The sequence below is a fragment of the Opisthorchis viverrini genome, assembly GCF_000715545.1.
Source record: "Opisthorchis viverrini unplaced genomic scaffold opera_v5_17, whole genome shotgun sequence".
NCBI classification, from domain to species: domain Eukaryota; kingdom Metazoa; phylum Platyhelminthes; class Trematoda; order Opisthorchiida; family Opisthorchiidae; genus Opisthorchis; species Opisthorchis viverrini.
In genome coordinates, this window is record NW_008751673.1 from 3,362,106 (window position 1) to 3,376,703 (window position 14,598).

The window sequence follows — 14,598 nt, forward strand, 5'->3', positions numbered from 1 at the left end:
ACATCCAGCTTTTATCCTGAACCGCCTCATAACCTCTCGGCAGTCAGCCGATGTGTTGAGCTCCGCTGCAAGAGCTTCCTTCGTGGTGACCCAGTGCATCTTCTGGGAGTCCCTTCTGGCCGCATCCAAGGCTGCCTTCACCCAGCCTCTGAGGAGCGTCTTCAGGCAGAGGTAGTGCGCAACGTAGAAATGACCAAACGTAAATTTAGCTCTTGAGTTGACTTTTAAACAATTCTCAGATTTTTCTGTACCAGTCGATCCTTATGGAGGATCTGCTATCAACTGAACTGTAAATTTGAATTTTCGCGTTAGTTTGCGTCGCGCAAGGGGAGGTGGTGGGTGGGAGTTGTGCCAGGTCGAGCGTCTGTGACCGTTAACTAAAGGTCAAGCACTCGATCTGGTACACAGTTTTCAGGGAGAAGGTTTCGCATGACTGGAGTTCTGAGAATGAAAAACACATCACTGATAATTTACAAGCATTGACGCTTTTGTCCCCCAAGTTACGAATAACATCTTCCTGTGAGCCTTTGTTGCAGTGCATAATCTGATATGTTTCAATGCGCACAGATGGTAATCGCTTTTGTCGTTGGACTGACCAACTTGTACTGGTACTTTGCAAACATACTGATCACCGTGGACATTGAGGGACGGGTGGTGCGCTACGCCAGCGGAATTCCTGCGTTCAGAAGGTAAGTGATGTTTCGGTAACTTCTCTACCTATCTGAGACAGACGTGTGGGCTTTTACACTTGAGAATATTCTGATAGTGGACTCCAGTCAATGGAAGATATGCTAATTCGATGAAGCGTACCAATAGGTATTCTTTAAAAAGCCCTGAACCTCAGTAGCGAATTGGATATTGGCTCAGTGAAGACTTGCCTTCGAAGAAGAGCTGTAAAGCCCCTGGATACCCGCTATCAACCTTAGATCGTACGTCAATAAAATTAATGAATCAATCAGATAACTCGTGTAAGCTGTTCCGCCGTGTACTTAAGTTGTCTATACTGCCGGATATTCCCCTCGTTACATGATGGTATTCAGCTCTTCTCCCAAAATGGCGCGGGTTCGAATCCCATTCTAAGACACTATAATTCAAAATTAAATTTAGGCGAAGTATGGCATAATTGAGGAATAATTTGACCAGGTTATTGGTCTACTTCACGATAGTCCGAAAGCATTGTCTTATTTTAACTCAGTCTTCCGAAGCTAATCACACCGGCTGTTGATCATGTGGCTGTTGATCTGTACGCCGAGCTTGACAACTGACCCTACCGGTAATCGTGTAATTTACTCACAATTTATGGAACGCATATTAATATCTCGGTTTTCTTGTGATCGTGAAAGATGAAATGTTCTCATGTACACCAATGGCATCGTGTCAAAATAATTAGTGAACAGATGCCAAACTTCAGCAACCACTGATGTACTTTAGGGTGACGACTTGTTATCATGTACTCCAAACCCCGCAATTTCTTTCAAACTCAAAGCCATCTCACTGACCTGTCCAAGTATTTACATGAAACCCATCGTTTTGAGCGATAAGCTTCGTATTCCAGGTTAATTCTAAGCTACCCCATACAATGGGCTCTTAACCTAAACATCACAAGTAATCCCATAGGATGTATGCCCACCGTATGCTCCAAAACGGCTGTTCTACACGCATTTATTGAGGAACACGTAATAGTAGTAAAAGATACCGTAACAGCACAAGAAACTGCGGCCCATTCCAACCGTAAAATATTTCTAAAATTTGATTGACAATGTTGTGTAGTAAATAGTGAATATTATACATCATTAGATATAGCCCACCAGAAAATATTCCTAAGTTGGTTGGAGGTAGCCCAGAACAAAAGCTCGTTACCTTTTTGAGAGTGATTTCGTCCGGCGGACATATGAGAGGGGCTTTTGCATAACGCCGAGAGGAAGAATTCAGCGAATTAATTTTGTCACTGTATGATTACGAATTCAACAGGCAAATACATTTCGATAACCAGTCTGTGGCCTTTGGCGTGATGGCGCCATGCGCTACGGTTTGAATTTATGTGCAGATCTGATGCGGTTATATTATCCTTCATAGTCTGTATATAGACCCTATAACTATTTTGTGTGGAGAAGCATTCTGGTTCTCCTTAATTATAACCGGTACATAGTTCACTAGCTAGGTCGCTAACTTAGGGACTCCAAGATCCGCGGATCGAGCTCAACTATGACACCTCGAATGAACTACTCTAGGACTGGACGACCCTGCACTGTCTTAGCCCTAATGGTTCATTAGGGTGCTATGGTGGTTGTACATGGAAAGGACGTTACAGATGAACGATTATTTTATTGTTCAGTTTCACATCACTCTTGTTTTGAATAGTCGTCCTTCTGTCCTGGCGCAATTATTCATGTGAATCTACACCGAAGCGAGTATTGTCGAGTTTCGCTCTTGTTGGAGCTTATCAGCACTGCATATCCAATGGCCGTGCCGGGGTTTGAACTCTGGACACCTAACATTCGAGGCGAACGCGTTACCGCTATTCCACCAGCACATGATGGACGTATCTGAATTCTCACATCTGAACGGGCGAATGTGTTCACACTTGAGCGATGGGATTAGTATCCCCGACACATCATCGACAGGAGGAAGACTGTTCAAAACAAGAGTGATGTGAAACTGAACAATACACCTCCCGCAAAACCTCACATTACTATCACCACTTTAACTATCGTAAACGATTCCCTGTGCACACAACAACCAGAATGGAACAAAACGAAAGACATGAAGGGTATCTGGGAAGGATTTCAGCACAGAATATTTGCCATAAGATTTAACTTACTATGCGAATATCATGAGCCGTAGACAGTACATTTGCGGTCGGTGTTTTGGAATATCGATCAGTCATCAGTCATCACGGGCAACAAAACCAAAGGGGAACACTGTGATACAGCCAAGTTAATTTATTCGGCTGAAGGCCTATAATGAGAAGAAAAAATGGAACAGGCAATGTAACTAGGGTACTCAGTACTCAGTCGGACAATCTGGATAGAAACTGGGATTATGAGCACAACTGACATCGAGTAGCTGGCATATTGTTCAGCCTGTCCAGTCAAGTGAACCCTTACTCCACCAAAACCTGTTTGTTGAATTTGCTGGTCCTAATGAATTCCAGCTATAGCTTTGAGCTATCTGTGCCCAAAGACATGAAAATGTCTCAGACCCCAAGCCCGAGTTGGCTAAGCCTCGCTGCCGTACAACAATACAGCCCTTACTGTAGTCTGATATACGCGCTCTTTGAGACCCGGTGGTGTGTTTTTGCCGCCACAATTGGCACAAATCGGCAAACGCAGCTCCGGTCCTTGAGATTGGCTGGCTAACTTCGTCTGTCACACCACTGTCAATGTTATTGCAACTTTCGAGATCCTTATAAAATTCTACAATTTTTCAATATCATTTCTTGAATTCTTGGAGGCATGTTCAAAGACTGTGCGTCTCGCAGCATGGCTTTGCACTTTTTGCGCGAAGCACACGCCGAAGGGCTGCATGACTTCGGTCAGCATTTTTGGCAGTTCTCGCTGTTTCTCAAAGATAAAAACAAGGTCCTTTGTGTATTACAGGTCGACTAAATCCTCAACCGGGGAGATCTAAACTCCGGGGTTTTTGTAATCGTAGAGTTCGTCTCATTATTTCAATAATCATGAAAGTAAACTAAAATGGAGAGACTGCGCACACTTTCAAACACCCGTGCTCAAGAGGAAGCTCTATCGCGCCAAAAAGCATATGAATACGCAGAGCGTACGATAGTCGCGAACTTCTGAGGTATACGCTGTTGCGTGAGCATGCTGGGAACCAACCGATCAAGTCTCGAACGCCTCCTTGATGTTAGCCAACACCAAGATTGTAGGGTGCCCACACACATACTATCGCCCTGATACTTGACAGAGTGTGGTCCACAAGGCCTCGTCTCGGCCGAAATCCTGCCTGCTGTTCTCAGGTCCAGTCTTCATGCTCCTTCGTAAGATGACGTAAAACAAGCAACAAAAAGGGTCTGAACAGAGCGGGGGTCAAGCTGACTCTTCCGTGATTGTCGCATTCACTGATAAAACTCCTTTGGAAAATGGGCACGCCGTCGACTTACTCCAAGTAGTCAGGACGGTCTCTCGCCCAGACAGAAGCGAATTTAGACAAACACTGATTGAGGATTTTACCCACATCTGTGAACACAGGGGGTGGGTGTTTCTCAAAACCAGCAGGTCGGTGACGTTTCAGGCATTCCCTTATTTTAGATGGTGTCAGGGCTCCAAGTTCATTATCCGAGTCTGAATAGCCAACCAGGAATACGGCTGAGCAATTAATAATGGTCAGCTGAATTGTCCTTAGAAGCGCTCAAACTAGTGACTCACACGCTCTTCTCATTTAACAATAGGCAGGTTGTTTGTGTCCCTTACTGTTTTGCTCACAAGAGACCTCTTTTGACCTGTCACGTGTATCAGCTGGAACAGTTTGCGCACATTCCCAGCTTCTGTCGCCTCCTTTAACTAGTCAACCTTCTGGAACCACTAAGTTCCTCCAACAGCCCAGATTCTCTTCGTCACCTGAAGCCTGGCAGTTCGTCTGTACTGTACTCCCCATCAGAAGGAACAAGTGTCCGAGTTTCGAGCAATCTGAGAAGTTCGCACTGCACTGAAGCAGTCTATGACTGCAGAAGGCGGTCGACGTTGTCAGTGGACCTTGATCCCAGTACAGGTCGACCACCCAATCGATACTGGACAGCACTAAGTCTACCTGCTCGCACGTTTGTTTCTCCGGTAACCACAACAATATTTCTTAATTGTTAACCAACCGAAACAGGGCGATAAGAGCTCGGATACGAACATGTGCGTAGAAAACCCAGATTATCAACCAGTCCACAATATTCGTTGTATCTTTTTGAATAAGTGCAAATATTTAGCCCCAACAATTCACAGTCGCGATTCACGCTGCAGGCAAATTTTCAGATAAGTGCTGAAGTATGTTACGGTCATAACTGACCACAGTTTGTCCTGATGGTATCACTCTAATCCGGCGCGTTCTAGCGCGTGATGACCGTGAAGGATAAGGATGAAATCTGGCATATACGTTTAAAGTGTTCCACAGTAAAATGTTTTTAACATTCTCTAATATAGTCATGTGATTTACTACATATATCTGTGTTAATTTAAAGTCTCCAGGTACAGCTCTAAAGTCTCAGTTACAGCTTTCATCCTAAAGTAAATAGGCAAGCTGATTTTTGCCCTCTATATCTGCCACAAAACACCTTTTACCGTTTACAATTATTTTATTGCAGTTCTTCGTATATCGATCCTCCAAAATTTCTATATCGATTCCGCACTTTCAGCACAGGGGCCACCTTCTACACACTCTACTGGGCATTATTTGGACAGTCTTCAAACAACGTAACAACAATTGATACGGATCTAGCGAAAGACTATCCGGGACATCAGTCGCTAGCTGTCGATAGCAGTCCTTTTATGATCAACAGCCTGGGGAGCATACTTTACGCCATTTACAACGCATGCATGACCATTATTCTTTTGAACATGCTGATTGCAATGATGAGTAAATCTTTTGATGAAATTCAGGTAAGTAAAGGACACCAAAAATCGCCTCGTATGCTCATCGTTCATTTATTAATTCTATTGCCTTCGAAGCTTAGTGAACTAAGACCTAACCAGTGGTGACTACTCACGCTGCCATGTATTTTGAGTGACGATTGATCGGCGGTTCTCTGTGCGAATGAGTCCTCAGTTTAAGGTACACCACTACACAAGATGCTCTGCTTCAGCCACCTACTGTCTCAGTTGCAGTTTTGAGCCTACGTGAGAGCCTACTTGAGCCTACTTCTCTCCAGTAAGAGAAACCTACTCACTACATGCCGCTAATTTTGTTGGCGGAAAGGACCTCGTTTGATAAGCCTCACCCAACGATGCGAAATGCCTTTTTGTGGGAAGAAAAGGAATTTTATATAGTAAGCGTTTCGATGCATATTCATACAAAAAGCAACGAGCAGATAAGATCCTGTGCCATCTTTCACAGCATTCAGTTTTGTTCCTAATGCGCAACTTCAAATCGACATTCCGCCCCTGTGTCGATATAATCTGTTACATGTTTCAAAGAGACGAATGGAAGCAGGAGCTTACTTGCAATGCCTGTCTAGCACGATATATTTAACCGATAAGTGTTTTAAAGTATCCCCTTGGACATGATGAGCTAGAATGAACAGTTCCATCAAAATTGTCAGATTTTGATAGCGTACTAGCCTTGATCTGCTACATTAGATGCTAACCATACCAGTCTCTTGATCGTCTGGATTTCTTTCGTCCTAAAGGGTGACCGGTTAGAAGAATGGAAATTCGCCCGCGCCAGTCTGTGGATGGTATATATCGACCAAGAGGGAGTACTTCCACCACCGCTCAATTTACTCCCCTCTCGTGAGGCTCTCTCTTCTTCTGTAGGGAGATTCCGCGCGTCACTGAAACGCAACCCAACCCACGACAGTCCAGGCCACGGTCCAAGAGACCGGCATAAAGGTGGTGGAATTAATTTACGCAGTACTGTTTGGAAAAATCAGTACTTGAACACGAAAAATGAATTATCCGACGACCTTCCGCCGGGCAACCTGAAGAAGACAATCACGACGACAACCGTTAGCACAGGATTAGACTGTTCACCAGTACACTCAGACAGCTGGGATTCTCAAGATGAGGGGGAAGATGGGGATGGTGGGCCGAAGAAAGCCATTGGAAATCTCAAGGTGAGGATATGTCTCAGGAAGTGTGTGGTATGTTTCCTATAAATGGCAGGTTAGTCATCTCTGCAATCCATTAAATTCCCCTAGAGGTTACCTGATCACGATCTGGGCTTGTCAGACATTCTCTTAAAAGGGTGCTCTACTTTCCTTGGAACCGAGATTATTGCCTGACGTGAGATTAACGTCATTACTTAGTGTAAGCCGAATGAAAGAACAATTTTTGTGACCAGTAGACAGCACTTTTTACCTTCATCACAATTTCAGTTGAACTTTTTCTAGGTTGTTACACTGAGATACTGCACGTCTATATGTATGGTCTAGTGACTGGTTTGACCGTTCTTAACCGACCATTTCCGAGGCCACAAATGTTTGCGCGGTTTAGTATCGGGCTTTGATGACTGTGGTCGACTGTAGAAAAGTCAATGTTTCCTATCCAACACTATATTTTGTAGCTATAAGTTTTGGTGGCGTAGATTATTATTGGACCTCTTTTTCGCACTTGCATTTTCAACTTTAAGTACAGGGTTTTGATTGATTGAAATAGCGTGATCGCTGCGCAGTTCAACCTCCGTGTCCTTCTCTGGTACTGTCAAATCTAATGGTTTGCTTCCCTGTCGTCTGTCCTATCGTATGACTCTCGACTTGTATGAGTTCAAAATTCGCTCATCCCAAACTACAACTCAAAAACTAACTGATGGACTCAGCGGTGGAGCTGTCAAAGGGTAGTTCACAGTGCGAATAGAACCCCACATTTTTGCGCCACCGTAAGCCAAACTAAAATTTTTCCTGTTCTATTATGGCTTGTATTTTCAGGAGTTTACGGATACAATGAGAGCAAACGTATTGCGTCGGTATTTGTTCAAATTGCAAAAGCAGAAAGAAGCAGAATCAAAAGCCGGAGGTAAGCAATGTGTTTGGTGAATCTTTTGGAGAAGTAAGAGTGTGTTCTCGGTGGAATTAGCATACATAAAGCAAAAGAAGTTGTGCAGAATTTCGTCCAAGTAGTATTCTCGACAATCTAATACCTATAAACTGATGAAAACTCATTACCGGTAAACTGTCACTTTGCACATCAGGCGTGCAATGATCCCATCAATTTTCTATCACCATTATATTCTATGTAATCACCAAACCGTACCCAAGTGGAGTTACCAACTCATTTTCAGATACGGTTGGTGTTAGGGGCATGTTCAATTGAATCGTTCAATCGTAGTACTTTGCAACCAAGTGTGCCGCACAAATACCACCTAATGCCTGAGTTTGAACGACGTTCAAGATATCAAAGTATTTTTATCGATGTAAAGGTACTTGTATGGTCGTTCAAAACACTTTAATAGTCCATTACTGCCGGCCTATTGAAAGTGTAACGTAGAACGAGATTCCGTCACCCGTTAGCTAATCGCACGTCCTCTATTTGATTTTTAGTGCTTTTTCTCATTTTAATCACATCCTAAAGGAATTACGCTTGAATATGTCTGTCTGATATGCTGAATCCCGTAAGAAACAGTCTTATCGTATATCGCTATGCCGTTATCGGTTTACAGTATGGCTGTACACGGCCTTGTCACCAAAGTCTACTTAAAAATAAAGGGTTGTTCGTCAAGTAACATCATGTGACTGAGAAACATATTTTCTATCCCCAATTTTTCACAATTTTATTTGGTCCGGTGACGTTTTGTCTGCGCTTCTGTTAACTGCTTCCATTTTTGCTTCGATCTATGCTGTCTCGTTGAAACCATTCACCAGTACTGACGTGTTCTTTCATCTACTCCTCAATTTTCTATGAGGAAAATGGAGTGCGGTAAAAAGGGAAGATGTGGGTAGGTCTTAGTGTTTACGCGGGTCATTGAACTGGAAAACATTCGCCCCAATAGGATATGTCAGAACGGATCTCAAGACAAAATGCTGCAGTAAAATCTGCCTAGTCTTGAGGCAGCCGTATCTTGAAGGATCAAGGTTGTGTTCATCTAGCCTTGAACTTGATGAGTTCAGTAGCTGTGCTTTGAGTCTATTAAACCCTGAAATTGTCGGTTGTGTGGTCGCAGATGGCATAGCATCAGAAGGATATAAGAACGTTCGGTAAGTCAGGTCAAGCAAGGTTTTTGGTCGCCCTTGTCGTACAAAACGTATTCTGACATTCTCGGGAACCATTCTCTTCTGGTCACTAATCTCCCTTCAATGGACAGAATCCTGACTCTTGGCAAGTGGCTAAGGTAACAGTGCTGTCGAATAAAGTAACGGAAATTTAGATCAATCGGTTATACCAGTTTTCTCTCCAAAGATGCTCGGAAGTGATGAATCAACCAAAAGGGCCAAAACTGAAACCCTATTTGTATATCGTCAGTCTTGCTACAAAGCAGATGTTGTCAGATTCCCAGTTAGAATTGTCACCGCACTTCTGGATACAAAGTCTAAGACCATACACCTGATAAAAGATATACGCTGCAGCTTTTTAGGGACGGTCGTGAACAGAACCTGGTCCCACTGATTCAAGTCTGCATCATAGGCAGATCGCGCGCAAGTCTCGGTGCCGGTAGCCGCTTCCATTATTACCTGATGACCCACAGCGGTGTCACGGGAGTTTTTTTCCCTACTTCTCCTTTTAGAAGGTAAAGATTATGCCCCTTCCTTTTTCTCCCCATCCAGCGCAAGTATGGTGGCCATAGACTGAATGAATGGTTAAAGTTGGTGTCTGTCAGAAGCAAGTCTGCGGTCAAGCACTTCAATTAATAAAGTTGATAGCCGGTCGGTCGAATGCCTCTCCATCCTCGGTACCCCAAAATATTAAGAGGTGCTATATCTCTTCTACCTATGGTCTGCGTTACAGCGACGCAGTCAGGACTAACCAACCTTCCACTGTTTTCAGTGTCCCTTCACCCAGAAGTCTGAGGTAGGACACTATCAAGTAGTCTTGACTGTTTATAGCATGAGTGGATGTGGGAAATTCAATTCAGATTTCTTGCGGTGCTTTTCGGTTCATGGGCATGGATTAAAAGATAATCTAGAGTAAAATCAACTGTTCTTTGTAGAGTTGATCGTCCAGCTCTTTGTTTGTTATCCTCCTCACTGGATTTATCGTTCCATGCCTACCTATCTCATTATTAGAGATTTGTGGCATCTCTAGAAGCATCTCGTCCGACTTAGTGGTAAACAAACATTGTGATACGTATTCCATCTTCAAATCAAATTATTCCCGACGATTGTCACCGCAGTCAGATCTGCTTTATGCACTTCTTCCGAGGTCGAGATGGCTCAGTGGTTAGAGCACAAATTTACTGACCGGAAGGTCCCTGGATCGAACCCAAACTCTGTATCTCGACTGCTCCTGTCTGATTTTAGTAGACCTGGTAGTATCTCAACCCCAGTGCTTCCTTATGGTGCCATGGCAGCTAGTCACCGGAAGAGTGTTACAGCTGAACAATGTACTTCTTCCAAGTGCAAAATAGTGCTAGTGATTACTACACACAATAATTCCGTAGTCCTTTACTTACACTCTCCCGGGCATTTTCTAACCCACATCAAAAGATCCTATCATTTTTATGTGACACTTTCGTACAATTGCACGCCGAAAATTCACTTCAATTAACGTAAATCCTTGACATAGTTTGACTGACAAGGAATCAACCATAGAATACGCGAATTGGCGCTTTCAGGCAATAGGAAGAGTCACCCAGTGAATAGTTGCTACATGCGTTATTCATTTCACTATAGGAAACAAAATGTGCATCATATGCAGCGATGGTATCGGCCGCGTAGTCCTCTGAACTGACCAATAACTTCCAGCGACACTGCGAACTATAGTCGTTGCGAATTCCGGAGCAGCGAATTGTGACCGTTCAGTCGCAAATAAGGTTGTGAAGTCACCATATTTGGTTTAAACAACACCAGTAAACATAAAATGTTTTGGACCACAACAACCAGTATTCCCTCTGAACCCCCCTCCCCCGTTCAAGTAACTCTGAATCCAATCTTTGAAGTAGGCAATCCCAGCTGACTAATTCGTTACAGTTCATTAACAAATCAAGTAGTAAATTCCAAGTGTCCACATCTCCTACAGTGACCCTTCATGGGTGCGCGGTGCCGAGGTATCCGTGATGTCATATCTTGTCAAGCAGGCTCGCACTTGAATATACCCTTTCACTTGTTACAAACGATGAATATATCGGACTAACTACATCTGTCCTTCGTTCACTCTGATTTTCTTCCGCACATCTAATGTGACGAAGTACAATCAGCGGAAAGGTGCTGAAACTACATATTCTACATCCATCAGTTGAAAATTTCTTATTCTCGCATTCATTTGTCAGATCTGTCGAGGCAATTTTATTGTAATACATTATTAATGCAAAGGCGCTAAGCGCAAGCTGTTTGGGACTAAAGTTAGAAACTGTATGAACGTTACTCGTTTGGTGTTTCTTTGCAGTTTCTTTTCTAACAAAAAGAAATTCGTCCAAATAGCGTCGGCGTTACGCGTTGAACCGACTGGCGGAAAAGTTCTGCAATTCTTATTGAACACTCCATCGACTATACCTGCTTTGGAACTGTCGTGAGCAACAGGAAAAGGTGTGGAAAGTTGTAAATTAGTTGTCGTAGGAAACCATTCTTGAGGATGACATCCTGAAGTAGTGTTGTGGCAAAGATGTAGTCGAATCCCGGAAAACGGGACTCATCATCAATGATATGGAGGGGCTATAAACTTGACTTTCTGATTAGCGATTTCAAGCGCCTAACAATGTTTCACACCTGACATTACAAATCTATTCATCTCCAGTGTCCAGAACAAGTTTAAAGGTTGTACTGCATTCTCCTGCACACGGCAATGAGTTTAATTGTTGGTCTGTTCGGCGGGCTTGACAGTTGGATTGTAATCATCAATCAAGGTGACATCAGCAGTGCGGGCTTGAGTGGGTGGTCAGCTATCTAACTAGATTCAAAACGTCCTCAACAATCGATAACATCCCGAGTCTAGGCGCTCATGACCATTTGGAAGTTACCCGGAGGGATGTTGTCGGTAACTCATGATGTTGGAACTCGGTTATGGAATCCACAAAACCGTAAGCAGAGAAACCCAGACGATCAGCCCAGCTAAATCCTCACAAATGACAAAGACAAAATCACTTTAACTGTCTGAACACGTCCTAGCTATGCCTTTTGCTGGTAAAGTGCGCGTAGTTGCTGCATAGAATTCGTGATATTCTTAGCCACAGGACAACCAAGGAAACTAACCTTCATTCGCCACCTGCGTTGTTCTGATGGTTTCCACGAGTACTTCCCGGATCTCATACTTTCAGCACCAGGCCATTGATATTTTAGTTTTGAAATGTGCGACAGAGTATTTTACTTTGTCTGGGATAGAATTTCCAGACGAACAGTACTTTTGTATATTTATTACTGAGGCGGACTAGTGTACACGCTGAAACCAACACGGCCACCAGCCCTCATAAAGACTAGGAAATTTGTGTACCGCCTGGCTAAATGAGAATATTTACTGAAAATATGTATTCAGATATGAAGAAAAGGACCACTACCATTATTTGAGAACTCGACAGACATCGAGTTACCATGTGCTACTCAATCCAACGCGCTAGCTTCATCACATTCAATCCGTATTTCAAAAGTGGCACGTGGCGCTATGCGCGTACCCCAGGCTGAACTATTGCTAAGCCACTCAGGAAGTGTCCTAATGTATCGAGACAGTTCATTAGCAGTACAAGTGACAGCAACCATCGACTAGTAAACATGACACTAGGTGGTTACACTGCGGCGATTCCTCTCAGAGGAGTGATGAACCATCGAATTCGACGTTCGCCCGGCGGCCTCTCTTTCGTTTTCGGATTTGCTCCGGCAGTGCTACCAAATGTATCCTCTCCGGAAGTGCTTCCTTTTAAGAGTTCTCACTTGGGTGGCAATTATATATTCGGACTAGATGTTATTCACCGCTCCTGAACCCAATGAGGAAACCAGTAAAGAGCCGCGAGTGAGTCCCATACGTCCGATTCGTCCAAGTACCAATACGATATTGTTTTATACTGGAAGCCAAGATACACTGAATGAATTAGCGAGAACGCCCAAGATAGATGCAGAAACTGTGAGAAGTCAAAGTGTATAGGCGTAAGGTGGGGCACCGACCACTGGTCCACTAAGCGAGCCACCATGCGTTTGCTAATCGTTCTGTTTGACTGGTGGATCGATCTCCGAGCTTCGCATTCGGATTGCAAACGTTTCGCCATTGATCGAGGACACTGTTAGTGTGATTTCATCCATATTTGTCGTCTTCGTCTATTCTATATTCAGTCAACCCGAGCCCGGTAAAATCGCTCAGACGTGGAAACTTAATGGTGCCAATTTCGATTCGCTCATTTAAATTTAAAAATGAAAGCTAAGAACGTCGTGAACGGTTACGACTGTAAACCCAAGGGTGCATAACACCAAACGTATTAGAAACAGGACAATCCTCATGGGTGTGAACAACTCCAGATAACTATTCCTGACTTCGTATGAAAACTGCTTTCATTCCGGGTGAAGATGCCTGCGCTTCCCTGGGATGTTTACGCCACCCAGCAGGCCATCAGACTCGCCTCTGAGAAACAATACCTCGATTCCAAGCCAAGGGATTTCGAGCAAACGATGAAGTCAGGTGTCAGTGCAAGCAGCATATGTAGTGTTTAGTTCCGCACTTCTAAGGTTAGATAGAAAAAAATGCAGAAACCGGGGTTCGCTGGTCAGCTGTGTCCTCCGTTTTTCTGCCCAATGATTCAAAAATAACATCTACCGTGAAATTTACGTGTAAAATGCTCAGGAGTCTTTTCTGTGTCTGGTTGGTTTTAGTAGCGCGCCTGTTGGTGCTATATAACGTGTTCACAAATTTCAGATCCTCTAGTGAGTTTTTTATCACTCTTATGTATGTACCATAAAACAACTGGGACATTAGTTCGTTTATTCACAAGTAGTAAGACGGATTCTACAAGCGGGTTATGCAGACACCACAAATTTCATTGTCTGTAGTTGTGGTGCTTCGTGACGCATTCTCTGTTGTTTTTTGCATTAATTCTGCAGAATTGTCGCTCATGAACTATCAACGACAACAAAATCAAAAAGCCATGGATGCTATGCAGGGAGATATGTCACGCCGCGATAGCAAAGGCGGTCACCGCGGGTCAGATGCCGGGTCTACACACTCCCGTGGTTCCGCCGAAGAAACGCAGGCCGCTGATGGCAATCGGTTGCGGGGACTGAGCAGCCTACTCATGCCACCGTCTGTTCGACGGAAACTGGAAGCGGTAGCTGTAGCGAGTGGCACGGAGAGCGACCGTGATGGAAGAGCAGCCGCTGAAGCTGTAGCTAGATATTATCTTCTAGAAACGACCAGGAAGGATAAGACCGGAACAGGTCCACCCATAACTCAGAGGAAAAGATCCAGCGCGGGTTCGTGGAACGCAAACTCGGAGGATATGTTCACAGCACGAACAGAGCGGCCTCTTAAAGGAGCTCATCTGCGTGAATTATACAGAGTTGAACAGGAAATGCATGACATGTCTGATGCTCTCTCGTCTCACTCCATCTCTGAGGCAACCATATCGGAAATCAACGAACTTGAACGTATCTGAAATTCGATGGTTTCTGTTCATACAACCACTAGCCGATTTAACTGACTTTGATGGTAGTCACCTAGGGTTTGTCTCAGAACGAGGATTTTCTTCTTACAATTGTGCCATAAAACTGACCATATTGTACAGATGATTCGACGGTACACCTTCACCGAGGGTTGAAGATAGGCTCAGAATACTGTCGAGGTGTCAACCTTTTCAGCACAATGCCAAATTCGA

The 14,598-nt window shown here is 43.9% G+C and overlaps 1 protein-coding gene across 1 annotated transcript; it reads left to right on the forward strand.

Moving 5' to 3' along the window:
- Positions 1-549: 549 nt before the first annotated feature.
- T265_01614 (hypothetical protein) lies at positions 550-14,379 on the forward strand (the record flags this gene model as incomplete). Its single annotated transcript, XM_009165673.1, has 5 exons — positions 550-689; positions 5,309-5,603; positions 6,350-6,775; positions 7,586-7,673; positions 13,829-14,379. The coding sequence occupies 5 exons, from the start codon at positions 550-552 to the stop codon at positions 14,377-14,379; spliced, it is 1,500 nt and encodes a 499-aa protein (XP_009163937.1).
- Between the last annotated feature and the right edge of the window lie 219 nt (positions 14,380-14,598).